This window comes from Kogia breviceps, chromosome 5 (genome assembly GCF_026419965.1).
Source record: "Kogia breviceps isolate mKogBre1 chromosome 5, mKogBre1 haplotype 1, whole genome shotgun sequence".
NCBI lineage: Eukaryota > Metazoa > Chordata > Mammalia > Artiodactyla > Physeteridae > Kogia > Kogia breviceps.
The window spans coordinates 77694714-77713857 of NC_081314.1; the positions used below are offsets into that span (position 1 = coordinate 77694714).

General features: G+C 33.7%; 1 protein-coding gene across 25 annotated transcripts in view; it reads left to right on the forward strand.

The window, feature by feature from the left end:
* Positions 1-19144, forward strand: part of DLG1 (discs large MAGUK scaffold protein 1) — a 313869-nt gene that overhangs the window by 145619 nt on the left and 149106 nt on the right. For 15 of the 25 annotated variants that reach the window (XM_067034266.1, XM_067034270.1, XM_059064880.2 and 12 more), the window contains one exon: positions 8592-8690. The exons of the other annotated variants lie outside the window; for them this stretch is intronic. In XM_067034266.1, coding sequence (XP_066890367.1) covers positions 8592-8690 — 99 coding nt within the window. The remainder of the gene's footprint in view (positions 1-8591; positions 8691-19144) is intronic. 25 annotated transcript variants of the gene reach the window in all.

Genomic DNA, 19144 nt, shown 5'->3' on the forward strand with positions numbered 1-19144 from the left:
TCATACCTATTTGTTAATTATATAACCACATCTTTGAATCCAAGTTTTGGATCTCTGTTTACTTGAAATTTTTAGTGATTGTTGGCTCATCCTTTTACCAATACAAAGTGATCAGCTGAATGCTGATAGAACACCATCTTTTTATAATGAAGGGGTGACATACCTTAACTATCATGAATCTTGCAAGCAGAAATAGATCCGTAAACTAGACGTTCTGCCTGTGTGAACTAACAAATTGGTACCCATGCTTCTATACTGGGATTGTTAATCACTAGATCTATTTCCCTATCCCCCCTTTGTTATTTTAAAATCAAAAATTTATATTTAATCCCTTAGTATTTGTTAAAAAATGTATCTGGTTTCGTTGCTGTTTGCTTCTGAGATAATTATGACACAGGTATCATATACAGCTGGTTCAAATAACATGTTACGGATTTTATATTGAAGGTACTTATTTGGAGTAACTGTGGCAAAAAGAGCATTTGAATCAAATAAGAATCAGATCTAAGCAATGAAAAACACCTTTATTCTGAAGATACCGGACCCCTTTTAAGTACAGTGATTCCCAAACAGTTTTGATAAATCTACTGTGCTGTATTTTATCCTTTTATAAACATACAAAAGGTTTGCAGTTTTTTCCACTGGTTTCTCTTTCCCTCTTAGATAGCTTCTTTGACATTTATTCAGAGAAACATCTCTCATTACCACATAGTAGATATTTAAGCAAAGGAACTTGGATTAAGAATATTAAACTGTGCCATACAAAAACAAAATAAAATCCTTATTGACCAACAGTGGCATAGGGGTAATTTTTTTCCTTGTTATCTAAGATTGATAACAAAAGAGTTGCTATTTCATATATTTCATCTTCCGTAAATGTGGTATAACTTTATTTTGACCTTATTGAATCTTTGTGTGTATTCTAAGCTCAGTTTTACCCCATTCATGTGACATGTTAATGTAAGATGTAAACAATTATTAGTTACCTGGTAGTATGGTATTAGTTATCTTTCTTCAGAGTTTGGTCTTATGCTATGATGACCATTTTAATAAGCAAGAAAATAAGTGAGAAGGACTTCCCCGGTGGTCCAGTGGTTAAGGCTCTGCCTTCCAATGTAGGGGGCGTGGGTTTGATCCCTGGTCAGGGAACTAAGGTCCCACATGCCATGGGGTGCAGCCAAAAATTAAAAAGAAAATAAGTGAGAAAGAGTTTAAAAATATGTTCAGAAAGCCTTGTAAATCTACTGTGGTTGGGTCTAACTATGATGTAAAAGATACTTTTTAGTGGCCATTGTTGCTGTTATTCTTAATAGTCCTTCCTCCCAACTTCCCATCAGTCACTAGATACACCAATTCTACAGTCAAAATCTATCTTTATTTGACTACTCATGTCCATTTTCACCATCACCATCATTTGGTTAAAGCCACTGATAACCTCAACCTCTCAGCTGGATTATCATAGCAGCCTCCTAATTGTTCCTTCTGTCTCTTCCTGTATCAGTCATGATTCAGATGCACATATTAAAAAAAACCACTTTAACTATTTTATGCAAGAAGAGATTTATTAAAGGTAGGGGCACTCAATTTATATATTGTTTTTCATTTATTGTTGAACTAATGGAAGTGAAAGAGGGAGGTACATAGTCATAAATGTAGATGTGCAGTACATATTCAGCATGTGGCTATACCTAATGAGGTTTCAGACCACTTTTTATCAAAATTTTTTTAAAAGCTGCTTTCATAATTTTAAGATCATAAATCAAATTTAAAATGTAAAGCTGTGAATAAATAACAAGAATCTCTAAAAATTAGTTAAAACATTTTTCAGAAAGCTGTCAATTTGATACTGGCATTAAAAAAGTACTTTAAAAATATGTACAATCCAGTTACTTTCCGGGAATTTACAATTTTCTGCAGTGTTCTTTGAGACAGTGTTAATATTATAGCCTCTGTTGTCATGGAAACAAGTCTATGAAGGCAGCCTCCGAGGCTAATGATTCCATGGTGTTGCTATGGATAGAAACAACTGAGACTGTTGTTAGTCACATGGTCAAGATTAAAAAAAAAAAAACAACTAAAACTCATTGGAGCTGATCTTATTGAGTGATATATACAAATGGAGCAGAAGAAGGATGATGGCATAAAAGTCATATTGTCTAATAAAATATGTATGTAAGATTTTTCAAGTTTAAAATGCTTATGGTGAATTCCTTCTTTTCTGTAATAACCCATATATAATGGTTACTGTATATTGCTGCCTCATTATTTATATTAGAGTCTTAAGTTTGCCATTTTCCAATTTAGAATCTTGTTATACAACTCCCCAGAATTTTACTATGCTCTCAATCCTGCACTGAAAATAGCCTCTTGCCTCTTCATATGTATTATCATATCTAACATCTATGCTGTTCCTCATCACTCAACCTTCATTTGATTAGATATTATTTGTTTAGCGTGGTATTTTTGTTTCATATGAACTAAATGACTTCTTGTTCTGTAATTCTGTGTTACCTGAACTGGTTATTGGCTGTGGCTAGGAAATTGTGTGTGTTGGTACCCATTTGGTTTTGAAGACTTTCTCAGCAGTATTTGCCTTTCTTAAGAAAGAAGCAGGGGCATATGTTCTTTTTCAAAGTACTTGCTCAGTGCCCTGTAGAGAGTGGGGTGGATTCAGATGGTGTACATTTTTTTAAGATTTTTAAAAAATGGTATTCAGATCCTCTAGATTATCGTATCGAAAGGAAATAGATTTAGAATAGGCTCTGAGCCAGTATTACAGTGAGGTTTAAATGTAATATTAAAGAATTTATAGATTATCATAAAGGGTTTTGGAGAGCACCTGCCTAATGGAGGAAATTTTTGTGCTTGGCCTTGAAATTTGATATAAGCATACAGTTTTGTCTTTTTTATGTTAAAATGGATTATTAATTAGCTAATAGCTGACCCTATTAAAGAGGCATAAAGAAACTTTTATAGGTGTTAGATATGTCTCCTACTTTGATTGTGGTGATTGTGTCACAGGTGTATGCATATGTCCAAACTCATCAAATTGTATACATTAAATATGTGCAGTTTTTGTATATCAGTTATACTTTAACAAAGGTGTTTAAAAAAATTAAATAAAAAATGATAAACTTTAGACTTTCTTGTCTTTGATACTTCGGATGACTACAGCCAGTTATTTTGTAGTTTGTCACTCAATTTGGGTTTGTCTGATGTTTAATGTTCAAGTTATGCATCTTTGATAAGAATGTCACAGAAGCGATGTATTCTTATTACATCCTATCAGGTAGCATATGATTTTGATTTGTCCTGGTGATGTTAACTGTAAGGTAGTATCTGCTACATTTCTTCACTGTAATTAATAAATCTTTGTAGGGGAGATGTGTGTGTGTGTGTGTGTGTGTGTGTGTGTGTGTGTGTGTGTGTGTGTGTGTCTCACATTCAAACTTTCTTCCACTAGAATGAAATGGAAGGTTCATTCAGCAGCAATGGAAATTTTAACATTTGTTGATGTTTCTTGAATGAATTATTACTATATATTACTATATATATTATATATAATATATATATTACTATATAATACTACCGTTGCCAAATGATGATTTTGTAAGTCCATCATTTTTTCTACATTTCTTAATTGGCATTCTACTGTAAGGAAATGCTCTCTCTTCTCTCTATTCATTTAATTATTATGTAATTATATCAGTGTAGTTTCTTGGAGTCCTGTTTAATTCAGTGGGATTTATGCCATCGTTATCATTATTTATTTTGAGTCTCAAATTGTTCCCAATCTGACTGATAAGAGCCCTTCAAGCTGACTGTCTGTGTCCTTTTCCATGCCCTCGTTATTCTTCGAGCACCTCCTTATTTTCTGGAACAGCAGAATATTCTAGGCTCATATTGTACTTGCTAGACTGTAGCACTGGAATCAGCCATTTCTCCAAAGATTCCTCTTTTTTTTTTTTTTTTTAATTACAGAATGGGTATTTATAAACCAGGATCTGAATGCCAAGTATTTTCATGCTATTGAGGTGTTACTGCTCCCGGGTTTTCTCTGTAGACAGAGCTAGGGTATATATGTACATATAAACACATGCATTTATTTCTGTATTTGTATATATTGAAAACTATGCAGTCATACCAGTGGCTCCAAATCTAGTCTAAAACCATAGATTTCAGGCTAATTTTCTCCCTTTCCATATTTGTGACTCCGTTCTCTGACGTGAGGAACCTTGCTTCCTTTATCCTTGGATCAAAAATCCCCTATATGTAAGCAATATCCTGTCACTGTCGATGCTCTAGGTAGACATCCTTCCCACCCAGCTCAAGATCCAAGAGATATCCCCACCTTGTTCCACTGGGGTCCCTATACTTCATGCCAGACTACTACTACTGCCACATAGATACTCCATCACACTTGGGATCCAGCAAAACACATCAGGCTGCTGCCACTACTTGCCCACATGGGATACCCTCCTCATCCTGCTCAGACTCTGCAACACCCTGCTCCAGACTGCTGCCACCCTTCCACTCCCTGTGCACAGAGGCTCTCCTCACCCTGCTCAACTTCAACAACCTCTACTTTCCTATTCAGGAAGTCTTTGCCTACACCAAGATCCTGATGATATTCTATCAATACTATCTTCTAGAAACCTAATTTTTGTACATCTCCTAATTACGTCAGTAAGCCATCTGGAATTAATTTTAAGTATGGTAAGGGAGTGAAGAGGGTTCATTTCATTTTCCATATGTATATCCAGTTGATTCAGCAGCAGTTTTCTAAAATTATTGAAATATAGTTGTTGTACTATATGTTAGTTTTGGGTGTACTAAATGATTTGATATTTACGTACATTGTGAAATGATCACCACAGTAAGTCTAGTAACCATCTCTCCCCATACAAAGTTATTACAATATTATTGATCTTATTTCTTGTGCTGTATATTACATCCCTGTGACTTATATAACTAGAGGTTTATACCTCTTAATTCCCTTCACCTCTTTTGTCCACCCCCACTTCCCTCCCTTTTGGAAACCACACATTTGTTCTCTGTATCTATGAGTCTGTTTTCATTTTGTTTTGTTTGTTTTGTTTTGTAGTGAGATCATGTGGTATTTGTCTTCTCTGACTTATTTCACTTAACATAAATTCTTTTAAAACTATCTTTTTCTCTTTGTCATAAATTAGGAGTTAGAATCTCTGGGTTTTTCAAACATTTTTTAAAAGTTGTAAGTATTCCATTGAAAATTAGTTAGCATTTAAATTATTTGTTTTAAGCTCATACTATGGAATTCAATTTTTTTTTCTATAGGAACAATATATAATTGGTGACTGGAGTCCCAAGTAAGACCCACAGAGGCTTTACTACTAATGTCCTTTTTTAAAAAAATTGTGGTAAAATATACATAACAAAATTTTACCATTTTAACCTTTCTTAAGTACAATTAATTCAGTGTCATTAAATACATTCACAGTGTTGTGCAGCCATCACCATTGTCCATCTCCATAATTTTTTCCATCATCCCAAACACGGAACTGGTTTAGACTGGGAACATTAAAAAGAAAGAAAAAAAGGGAAAAAAATCTAATGGCTTAAAATCTCTTCCTACAGGATATAAGAAATCCAGGTAACAGTAGTCTAGCAAATCTTTTCCTAATTCCTCACAGGTTACCTTTTGTGAGCCTAGCTCAGTTGTAAAATGAAGGGTTAAACTTGATCCCTAGCTTCTTCAACTCTAATAGTCTTGTAAAATCATTGAAATTTGTTAGCATCTTTTAGAACAATTAATGGGAAACTCATTTTCAGTTTATTTTGTAGAGAATAAGATGGTAAAAGATCATAATACTTGTTTTTCTCTTAATATGAATAGATCTTCCATCCCTCACTCAGCATTATAGCATCACTGTGTATTCATTGTTGACAACTGGAAAAGTAGAATTCAAAATAAAGAGGCAGGGAAAAAAAACCATTCATAATCCTGCCCTCAGAGATTTACTTTTCAAACATTTCTTTCCATTTTTTAGATAAAAGCTTTATCTTACTTTTTTTTACTTAATGTCATGTCATGGGCAATATCCTTTATGACTTACAGGCTGTTCTTACAGATGCTTGTTAACTGATGCATAATATTTAATCTTATAAAATAATCATTATTTGCTCAACCATTCCAACACCTTATATTTAGGATATCCTACATTTCCCCAAGTATAAACAACGCTCAAAAGAATATAGTGAGTGTCAAGTCATTTGCGTTTTGAATTATTCCCTTAGGATAGATTTCCACAATTACTAAGTCAAAGAGTTCAAACATTTTTAAAGCTATAGATAATTACTTAGGTTGCTTTTCGTAAAGTTTGTATGAAGTTACATATCCAACAGCACTGTGAAAGGACCTGTTTCCATGCATTAAAATTTGTTTTTTGCCATTTTAACCAGTTTTAACTGCACAATTCTGTGGCATTAATTACATTCCCATTATTGCCCAACCATCACCACTATCTACTATTTCTAAAACCTTTTCATTATCTCAAACTTACTTTGTAACCCTTAAGCAGTAAACTCCTTGTGCTCCTCTCTCCCTGGCCCCTGGTAACTTCTAGTCTACTTTTTATGAATTTACCTATTCTAAATATTTCATATAAGTGGAATCACACAATATTGACCTTTTGTGTCTGGTTAATTTCACTTAGTATAATGTTTTCAAGATTCACCCGTGTGTACCATGTATCAGAATTTCATCCCTTTTTATGACTGAATTAATACCATTGTATAAATATACCACATCTTGTAGCTATTTATCTGTTGATGAATACTTGGGTTGTTTCTACCTTTTGGCTGTTGTGAATAATGCATCATTGAACACTGGGGTAAATTATTCAAGTCCCTCTTTTCAGTTCTTTTGACTGTTTACCTAAGAGTAGAATTGCTGGGTCATATGGTAATCCTAGGGTTAGTTTTTTGAAGAACTGCCAAACCAAACTCTTTTCCACAGTGACTGCACCATTTTGCATTCCCACCAGCAGTTTTTGAGGAGTCCAGTTTCTGCACATCCTTGCCAACATTTGTTACTTTCTGTTTTTGTTTTCACTTTTTTATTACAGCATCCTAGTAGGTATGAAGTGATATATCATTGTAACTTTGATTTACATTTCCCTAATGAATGATGATGCTGAGTATATTTTCATGTGCTTATTGGTCATTTTTGTATCTTCTTTGGAGAAATGTCGGTTCAAGTCCTTTGATTCTTTTTTAATTGTCTTTTTGTGGTGAGTTATAGGAGTTCTTTATATATTCTGCATGTTAAACTATCATCAGATGTATGATTTACGAAATTTTCTCCCATTCCAGGCATTGTCTTTCCCCTTTCTTGATAATGCCATTTGCTGCACAAAAGGTTTTAATTCTGATAAAGTCTAATTGATTTTTTTTTTACTTATGCTTTTGATATCATATTTAAGAATCCATTGTCAAATCCAAGGTCATGAAGATTTATCCCTATGTTTTCTTCTAAAAGTTTTATGGTTTTAGTGCTTATATTTAGGTCATTGATTAATTTTCAGTTAGTTTTTATATAGGATGTGAGGTAGTGGTTTAACTTTATTCTTTTGCATGTTGCTATCTGGTTGTCCCAGCACCATTATTGAAGAGATGCCATACATTTTTGATAAATCTTGATTGATTTGATTGACAACAAAAGATCAACATTATAATTTTATTTTGTATTTCTTTATCAATGAGAAAAAGCATAGTTTCAGGTTTGGCAATTGGTTCTTCCTGTTTTAAGTGTCTTTTAATGTACATTGTTTTCTTATAGATTTGATTTTAATGTTTTTCTTATATATGTAGAATATGTCAGTGGTATAGCAAATATTTATGAATTAATCCAGTTTATAGAGATTGGGACTTGTTACAAGACACCTTTTTTGTGTTCCAGTTACACCTTTTTAAAAAATAGTTAATTAAGCCTGATAGAGTAATTGAGTATAAATATCAAAACTTCTTAGTTTAAATTATGTCACTAGAGTTCCCACTTAGTGACTTTACAGGCAGGTTTAAGACAGAGTATTACAGTTCTTGATAGTAGAGGTTAGCAGCATAGATTCTTTAAAATGATATAAATTCAGTTTTTAAGTGCTTTGAATTTTCTGTTTGTAGATTTATAGGCCCCAATTGCCTACCTCATGGGCTAATGAAATTACTTTTGATTCTTTGAATGCAAGGAGGAAAGTAGTCTATATATATATATATATATATATATATATATATGTATATACTGAATGCTACAAAAATATTTTGTAGTCTGTCTGTAAAGTGTCTTGCCTCCCAGTGGAGGAATATTGTTAAATCATTATCTTTTATTATTTTCATTTAAACATCTAGAGTAGTCACTCATTTTAACTACAGTCATTAAAATTATTATTGGTGGTATAATTGAGCTTTTTCTCATTTAAATTGAAGTAATATATTATTTTACCTATTTCAGTTATTTCTGAAAACTATAATTTATCTTTATGACAAAACTTTCTATTATGTGTTTCCTTTTTATTTGATATTTTTCCTGATTTTTTGTCGTTGATGATTTTTAGCCAACAGAAGCTGTACCTCCCTCTTCTCCCACTGTCCCTGTGATCCCTGTCCTGCCAGTCCCTGCCGAGAATACTGTCATCCTACCCACCATACCACAGGTTTTTATTAGTTTTCTTTTTTCTTTATAAAAATTTCATTTGTTTTTAATGTTTCATTTGTATTCTTTTCAAATCATTTTAACTATTTCTTTGTTAGATTTGGTAATTCACATTGGGCTTCAAACAGTATTTTTAGGGAGTTAAATATCTGGGAATTAATATAAGATGGGTTAATATTTGCCATTTTATTAGGTTATCTGTGAAATAAGATATATTCTAAACTTCATAATATTGAACCACCTTAGATTTGTTATCATGCCTTTTATACTTGTAAATCTGTTCGAAACAGTTTTTTAATTTATTTGCTTTGGGAAATTTTGTTTATTTTCTAAAGATAATAAAAATAATTGTCCTCCTGATCTTGTACTGGATGTGTCATTTTATATATAGCATTTTGTTTTCTAGTATTATTTATCTTTGGAAATACGTATCTTTCTGTCACTTGGTAGGATAACATACTTCACATTTGTTATTTAAAAACAATAGCTAATGTATATAAAGTATATGGGGAACTCTTCGTGGTATCTTTGCAACTTTTCTGTAAATCTAAAACTATTCTAAAATTATAAGTTCATTTTTTTAAAGTTAATGTATAACAGTCAAAAAATAAAATGAAACAATAGCCAAATGTCAGAGAATCTGAACATTTTTAGCTTTCAGAGCTTTACTTTAATAGTTCCAAGGGATGGCTTATTAAGACATTAACTACCCAACCAACAGAGTCATCCAGAGTTAAAATAAAGGTAGTATTATTATGTATAATAATAGTGATCTTTGGTGTGAAAGATCTCAACCTCATTTAAAGTGTAAATGTATCTTTAGGTATTTTTATTATTATTGATTTATAGCATAAAATCTAGTAAAAATGGTGTTTTTGCTGTGAAAACACAGTGTCAAAGTAAGTCCTGTTACGGGAAAAAATGGGTTATCAGCTGTGATTGTTCACATCTCAGTTCCCTTCCCCTCTCCTAAAAAGTGAAAATCAGTAAGAACATTATACAAAATAGGATTCTAGGGGAAATTATAGGTATTACACTAAAACTTCAGTCCATGTTATTATGTTACTGCTTCTATATAATCTCTGACCCTTTATGAAAATCATTAAAAGTCAAATCATTGTAAAACTACCAAGAATTGAATGGATAAGTCCAGATGGATATTTCCTCATATTGCAGAGAAGAAATTGAATTTATAAATAAAATATAATTCTACATAAGCAGCCAAAGGGTTATTGTAATATTGTAATAATATAACACCTTTCCAAGTAACTAGGATTTAGTAGTACAATATTTTTTAAAGTAGGATATTTGAAAGTTTTACTCTTGTCACCTCAGTTTGTCTTTTGATGTTAAAATAGTTTTCTAGAATCCTTTGAAATGTTGTAGTAGTTTCTGTTCTTATATTCAATAGGGAACTAGTCCTTCCAGTTCAGAGTTCTCTGACTTATTTACTGGTGTCCCTAACTTAGCATCACACTACACTTGGAAATTGTTGAGACATTGCATAGCCATGTAGTTATAAATAAAGGACTTAGAGTCAGATTGATCTGGTTTAGAATTCCAGTCCTACCACTTAACTGGCTGTGTAACTGAGCACTTTATTTAACACTGATCTTCTCTTTACTCATCTAACACTGAAGATGTTAGTACGTACTTGAAATGTTTTATAGCGATTGAAAGAATAAGAGTGTGTGTGTGCAGCTGGCACATGATCTTGGCTATTTGTATTATTAGTGTTGTTTCATATTTCCTTGAGACAGTAAACCAAGGAACAAGTTAAAAAATCAAATGAACAGGGCTTCCCTGGTGGCGCAGTGGTTGAGATTCTGCCTGCCGATGCAGGGGACACGGGTTCGTGCCCTGGTCCGGGAGGATCCCACATGCCACGGAGCGGCTGGGCCTGTGAGCCATGACCGCTGAGCCTGTGCTCCGCAACGGGAGAGGCCACAACAGTGAGAGGTCCGTGTACCGCAAAAAAAAAAAAAAAACAAAAATAAATGAACAGAAGAGGCTTATTACTACCTAGCCTCATTTTAGGTTTTAAATATACTTACAGAAGTCCAAAAGTAGAGTAGTTTAACCATTGATGTTGTTTATGTGAGAAGGCTGTGGGTGTGCCTCATTTTCCAGAATAAGTGTGTGCCTGAATAATTGAGTATAACGTGCATTATAAAATTAATAAAAGTGATTAAAATATTTGTCACCAATTGAATTTTGAAATCCACACCTAATACATAACCTGATTTTAACATTTTAAATAGATATTTTTCTTCTAAAGATCTACCACTTTATATTTTAGATGCATCAGGATGTAATAGAAATAGAAACAGAAGATACAAGATTTAGATTCTAGTCCTACTTTGTGACTCAACAAGTTACTTAACCTCTCTGAGTTTTCTACTCCTTTCATCTATTAAAAAGGGTGGCTGACGCCTCCCTGACTACTTCAAAATGAGTTTGAGGACAGACAGATAGCTAGGTAGATGATAATTTTTTTTTTTTTTTTTTTTTTTTTTTTGTGGTACGCGGGCCTCTCACTGTTGTGTCCTCTCCCGTTGCGGAGCACAGGCTCCGGATGCGCAGGCTCAGCGGCCATGGCTCACGGACCCAGCCGCTCCGCAGCATGTGGGATCCTCTCACACCGGGGCACGAACCCGTGTCCCCTGTATCGGCAGGTGGATTCTCAACCACTGCGCCACCAGGGAAACCCGATGATAATTTTTTTTAATATTGTCTTTGATTACTTGTAGAACTTTAAACTTTCACAGTACTTTTATATTGATCATGTTATTTAAATTTTATGAAAACCCTCTGCAGTAGGAATTATTATGCTTATTACTCAGAGTGTTACAGAAAAGGATACATTGAATGACTTTTTGAAGTTGCAGAAAGAACCTGGACTTTATAGTGACACCTGACCCTACCACTTTCTGGCCTCACCCTTGTCTGGTTGTGTGATGGTGGGGACATTACTCAGTTTCTCATAGCCTCAGTTTCTCCACATAGAAACTGGGCACATAGTAGTTGTATAACAGATGCTAGCTCTTCCTGCTGGAGATAAAATCATATAATCTCTATGATATACACCCAGAATATACACCCAGAATAAATATACACCCAGAATAAATACTCTGCTTTCAAACCAGATTCTTTAGACCTCCTTTTTTTACCAGTTGTGAGGAGCTATCGGGTAATTAAAGTATTGTTGAAAATGCTTTATAGCTAATTTTGTGTGTTTGTGTGAAAGTCTCTGTTCACATGCAAACAGGTGCTTTGGAGGGATTGGTTTTTGTTCAATTATTTGTTATTGTTCCAATCATGTAGATACTAAGATGAATGTAACATTGTTCTTGTCCTCTAGGAGCCTACTCTCTGTTTATGAAAATCACAACTTAACAAATAACTCCCACATGACATGAGAGTAGTTAACGTTAGAGGTATGACCAGTATAGAACATCCTGTTGCTTCTGGATAATTCAAGTTCCACAGAACATCTGAGTGTTGACTCTTAAATGATTTGATCATTTGTATAATCTAAAGCATGGCTTGATACATTTTCATTTTACTAGTAATCTTAAATAGAATAGTATACTTGGATTACCTTGATGAGCCTTTTTAAACCACATACTAATATGTGACTGCAGTGCCACTGTTCTATTTGTGTTTTGGGTTTTTTTGTTGGTTTTATGTTGATTTGTTTGTTTTTATATTATTTTCAAATCATTTCAGACTTACAGAAAGTTGCAAGAATTGTATAAAGAAATTCCATATACTTTGACCCACATCTCCCAGTTGTTAATATATATATTTTTTCCAGTTGTTAATATTTTTACCTGCCACATCTTCTTTATCGTTTCTGTTCTTCTGTAATTGAGTATAATATTATTTTTTGTAAACCAGTTAAAAGGAAGTTTTATTCATGCCCCTCTTACTGCTAAATATTAATACTTTACATTACTGAATATTTTTCCAAAGAACAAAAATATTACCATAGTACAGTGAGCTAAACCAGAAAATTAACATTAATATAATACTACCACTGTAATTCTGTTTTGCCAGTTGCCCTAGTAATATTTTTTATATGAAAAACAAAAACAGGTACGTTGGCCCATCCAAGACCACAGTTAGTTTTCATGAGTCTACTTTAATCTGAAGTAGCTACACAATCTGTCTTTCATGTGTGTGGCCTTTTACAAGAGAACAGGCTAGTCGTTTTGTAGAATATCCCACAATTTGTGTTTGATGCATTTTAATTAGATTGAGGTCATATATTTGTTTTCCATTTTTAAAATTGTGATCAGATACACATAATGAGGGCTTCCCTGGTGGCACAGTGGTTGAGAGTCTGCCTCACGATGCAGGGGACACGGGTTCGTGCCCCAGTCCGGGAAGATCCCACATGCCGTGGAGCGGCTGGGCCCGTGAGCCATGACCGCTGAGCCTGTGCGTCCAGAGCCTGTGTTCCGCAACAGGAGAGGCCGCAACAGGAGAGGCCACAACAGTGATAGGCCCGCGTATCGCAAAAAAAAAAAAAAAAAAAAAAAATCCACATAATGTAAAACTTACCACCTTAACTATTTTTAAGTTTACAGTTCAGTGGTATTAAGTACATTCATATTGTTGTGCAAACATCACCATCATCCATCTGCAGAACTTGTTTCATCTTGCAAAACTGAAACACTGTACCCATTAAACACTTAATTCCCCATTCCTCCCTCCCCCCCCAGGCCCTGGCAACTACCATTCTACTTTCTATGTCTATGGTTTTGACTCAGGTACCTCATGGAAGTGAAATCATAACAGTATTTTTCTTTTTGTGGCTAACTGATTTCACTTAGTATAATGTCCTTAAGGTTAACCTGTGTTGTAGTATATGTAGCATCAGAATTTCCCTTCTTTTGAAAGCTAAATATTATCCCATTTTATGTATATATGAGACCTTGCTTATCCATTCATCTGTCAGTGAACAACTTGAATTGCTTCCACATTTTAGCTCTTGTGAATAATACTGCTGTGAACTTGGGTGTACAGAAACCTCTTCAAGACCCTGCTTTCAATTCTTTTGAGTGTATACCTGAAAATGGAATAACTGGATCACTTTGTAACTTAATTTTTAATTTTTAGGGGAACCATCATACTATTTTCCACAGTGTTGTCTCATTGTATATTCCTAACAGCAGAACACAATGGTTCCAATTTCTCCACATCCTCACCACCACGGTCCTTATATTCTCTTTTCATGATAGTAGCCAGCCTGATGGGTATGAGGTGGTATCTCATTGTAGTTTTGATTTGCAGCTCCCAAATGATTAGTGATGTTGAACATCTTTTCATGTGTTTATTGGCCATTTGCATATCTTCTATGGAGAAATGTCTATTGAAGTCCTTTACCCATTTTTGAATTGCATTGCAGTTTTTTTAATTGAGTTTTAGGAGTTCTTTATATATTCTGGATATTAGTTCCTTATCAGATATATGATTTGCAAATATTTTCTCCCATTCTGTGGGTTGCCTTTTTAATTTGTGGATGGTGTCATTTGATGCACAAAATTTTTAATTTTTAGAAGTCCAAATTGTCTATATTTTCTTCTGTTGCCTGTGCCTTTGGTGTTACATCCAGTGAATCACTACCAAATGCAGTGTCCTGAAGCTTTTACCCTGTGTTTTCTTCTTAGAGTTTTATAGTTCTTTAGGTCTTTTATTTAGGTCATGGGTCCATTTTAAATTAATTTTTGTATATGGTGTTAGGTAAGGGTCCAAATTCAGTCTTTTGCATTTGGATATCCAGTTTTCCCAGCACCATTTGTTGAAAAGACTATCTTGTCCCCATTGAATGGTCTTAGCACCCTTGTTGAAAATAATTTGACTATATATGTGAGGGTTTATTTCTGCAGTCTCTATTCAATTCCATCGGTATATGTCTGTCTTTATGCCAGTACCAAACTTTTGAGTACTGTAGCTTTGTAGTAAGTTTTGAAATGAGAAAGTATGAGTCTTCCAGCTTTGTCCTTTTTAGAATTATTTTGTCTATTCAGATCCCTTGAGATTCCATATGAATTTAGGTTGGATTTTTCTATTTCTGCAGAAAACATCATTGGAATTTTGATTGGGATCGGATGAAATCTCTAAATTGCTTTGGGTGGTATTGACATCTTAACAGTATTAAAATGTCATGAACAGGGAATGTGTTTCCACTTATTTCTGTTGTCTTTAATTTCTTTCAGCAGCGTTATAGTTTTCAGTGCACAAATCTTTCACCTCGTTGGCTAAGTTCATTCCTAATTATTTTATTCTTTTTGATGCTGTTGTAAATGGAATTGTTTTTGTAATTTTCTTTCCAGATTGTGTATAGGAATGCAACTGATTTTTGTGTGTAGACCATATCCTGCTACTTTGCTAAGTTTATTAGTTCTAACAGGTTTTTGTGTGGTTTCTTTAGGGTTTTCTACATGTATGATCATATTATCTGAAGACACATAATTTTCCTTCTTTCTCATTTGAATGTCATTTTTTTTCTTATTTGTCTAATTGACTGATTTTTAATACTGTGTTGGATAGAAGTGGTGAAAGTGGGCCAGCTTGACTTGTTCCTGATCTTAGAGGGAAAGCTTTCAGTCTTTCACCATGAAAGTATGATGTTTGCCGTAGGTTTTTCATATACGACCTTTATTATGCTGCAGTGGTTTTCTTATATTCTTAGTTTGTTAAACGTTTTTATCATGAAAGAATGTTGAATACTGTCAAATACTTCCTCCATCAATTGAGATGATCGTGTTGTTTTTTTCCTTCATTCTGTTGATGTGTATTACATTGATCAGTTTTCATATGTTGAATCATCCTTGTATTCCAGGAATAAATCCCTCTTGGTCATAGTATATAATCTTCTAAATATGATGCTGAATTCAGTTTTTGTTGAGAATTTTGGATCAATATTCATAAGGGATATTTGTCTACAGTTTTCTTATAGTGTCCTTGCCTTTGACCTTAGTATCAGGGTGATGCTGGCTCATAGGATTAGTTAGGGAATGTACCTTCCTCTTCAATTTTTGGGCAAAGTTTGAGAAAAATTGATGTTAGTTTTTCAGATGTTTGGTAGAATTCACCAGGAAAGCAATCATATTTCAGGGGCTTTTATTTGTCAGGAGATTTTCGATTACTGATTCAATCTCCTTATTAATTATAAAGTCTATTTAAATATTCTCTTTCTTCATGATTCAGCCTTGGTAGGAGTTTGTCCATTTTGCGTAGGTTATCCAATTTGTTGTCTTACATTTGCTCATAATACTCTTATAGTCCTTTTTATTTCTGTAGAATTAGTAATAATGTTCCCACTTTCATTTCTGATTTTAGTAATTTAGTCTTCTCTCTCTTTTTTCCTTAGTCCATCTAACTAAAAGTTTGTCAGTTTGTTGATCTTTTCAAAAAACAACTGTTGGGTCTTTTTTCTCTATTATTTTTCTGTTCTCTGTTATACTTATTATCTCTGCTCTAATTTTTATTATTTCCTTCCTTGTACCAGTTTGTTCTTTTTCTAGTTCCTTAATTTGTAAAGTTCAGTTTGTTGATTTGAGGTCTCTCTTGTTTTTTAAGGTAAACGTGTAGTTGTAAACTTCCCCCTTACCACTGCTTTTGCTGTGTCTCATAAGCTTTGGTATGTTGTGTTTTCATTTTCATTCATCTCTTTAAGTCTTTTCCAGTTTGCTTTTCTACTTTTTCTTTGATTCAGTGGTTAAGAGTATGTTGTTTAATTTCCACAGCTTGGTGGATTTTCTAGTTTGCTTCTATTATTGCTTACTATCTTCATCCGTTTTGGCCATAAAAGATACTTTGTATGATGACTTTCTAAATCTATTGAGACTTAATTTGTGGCCTAATATATGGTATATTCTGGAAAGTGACCCAAGTGCACTTGAGAAGAATGTATCCTGTTGTTGGACAGAATGTTCTAAATATGTCTGTTAGGTCAGGATGATTTATTGTGTCATTTAAGTCATCTTTTTCCATACTCCTCTTTTGTCTGGTTATTTTACACATTATTTTGAGTGGGCATTGAAATCTCCAACTATTATTGTAGAACTGTCTACTGTCTTTAATTCTGTCATTTTTTTGTTTCATAGATTCTGATGGTCTGTCATTAGGTACATAAATGTTAGTAATTGTTATATCTTCTTGCTGTTTTGAACCTTTTATTAATATATAATGTCCTTTGTCTCTTGTAACTTTTTAAAACTTAAATTCTATTTTGTCTAATGTTAGTATAGTCACTCCTACTATCTTTCGGTTACTATTTGCATGCAATATCTTTTCCCACCTTTTCACTTTCAATCTGTTTATGTCTTTGGATCTCAACTGAGTCTCTTGTAGACAACATAGAGTTGGGTCATGTGTTTTTATCCATTCTGCTGTTTGTTTGTTTTTTTTTTAATTGGAGAGTTTAATCAGTTTACATTTAAAGTAATTACTGGTAAGGAGAGACGTCTGTCATTTTGCTATTTGTTTTCTGTATTCATTATAGGTTTTTTGTACCTTATTTCCTGCATTAGTGTCTTATTTTTTGTTTGGTTGATTTTTTGGTAGTGAAATGTTTAAATTCCTTTCCCATTTCCTTTTGTGTATGTTCTTTAGCTATTTCCTCTGTGGTTACCATTGGAATTACATATAACATCCCAAAGTTATAACACTCTAATTTGAATTTAAACCAGCTTAATTTCAATAATACACAAAAACACTGCTCCTTTTAACAGTTCCATCCTCACCTGTTTCAGTTGTTGATGTCACAGAATTACAACTTTATACATTGTATGTACAAAAACATAAATTAACAATTTTTAAATGCATTCATTTTTTAAATTATGTAGAAAACAAATGTGGAATTACAAAGCAAAGTTACTATAATACTAGCTTCTGGACGAGTAATTGATTTTAGTTATTTACTAATGTTGACTTCACTTCTGTACGAATAAGTAGCTTTTAGACTAATTTTTAAAATATAATTTAAAAAATATTAGTCTCTTAAACCATGTAGATAACAAAAAGTGATGTTACAAAACACTATTAAAATAGTAAGATTTTTTTGTATTTATCCTTACCAAGATCTTTATTTCTCCAAACACCTCAAGTTGCTGTCCTATGTCCTTTCATTTCAACCTGCAGGATTCCCTTTAGCATTTCTTTCAGGGCCAGTCTATTGGTAATGATCTCCTTCAGCTTTTGTTTATCTGGGAATGTCTTAATTTCTCCCTCATATTTGAAGGATAGTTTTGCCGGATACAAGGTTCTTGGTTGGCAGTGTTTTTCTGTTAGCACTTTGAATATACCAACCCACTGCTTCCTGACCTCCAGAATTCTGATGAAAAATCTATTAATATTATTGAGGATCCCTTGTATATTGAGTCACTTTTTCATGCTGCTTTCAAAATTCTCCCTGTCGTTGTCTTTCAGGAGTATGATTATAATGTGTCTGAGTGTGAATCTCTTTGAGTTAATCCTACCTTGAGTTTGTTGAGCTTCTTGGATGTTTATATTCATGTCTTTCATCAAATTTGGGAATATTATACCATTATTTCTTCAGATATTTTCTCTGCCCCTTGAGCTCTCTCTTCTTTTTCTTGGACTCCCACAATGTGTGTGTTGGTCCACTTAATGATGGCCCGCAAGTCTCTTAGACTCTGGTCACTTTTCTTCAGTCTTTCTGTTTTCAGACTTCATAACTTACATCGTCCTATCTTCAAGTTTGCTGATTCTTCTGCGTGCTCCAGTCTGCTCTAGCAAATTTTTCATTTCAGTTATTGTACTTTTCAGCTTCAGAATTTCCTTTTGGTTTCTCTTTAGGTTTTCTATTTCTTATCTCCATTTTGTTCATACATCATTTTCTTGACTTTGTCTACTTTGTCTTTTAGTTCTTTGGATATCTTTAAGGTGGTTGTTTTAAATCCTTTGTCTAATAGATATGCCACCAGCTCTGTTTCAGAGACAGTTTCTTTTTTCCTCTCTCTCCTTTGAATGGGCCATATGTTCCTGTTTCTTTGCATGCCTTGTGATTTTTTTGTTGTTGAAAATTGGATGTTTGAATCTTATGATTTCTCTGGAAACCTGATTCTCCCCTTTCCTAGGGTTTGCTGGGTTTTTTGGTTTTTTGGTTTTTTGATTGCTGTAGGCTATCTCTGTGCTAAAAATCAGCCTATGGTATAACTTTAAGATCTTCGCAGATTTTTTCTATGCCTGTACCTTCCCCAGGCATATGCAGTGATTTTCTAATTTCCCTCATATATGTGGTTGCTTTTGAATATTCTAATCTTCATGTCTGGCTCTCAAAAGGGGAGAAAGAGAAAAATGAAATTGTGGGAGGAGGCACTTGCCCTTTAAATCTCCTGGGAGTCAGTTCAGTCAGAGAGGGAGAGATTTACATCAAATGGGGGAGGTTCAGCAACAATGGCTACTGCCTCTTTGCACCTC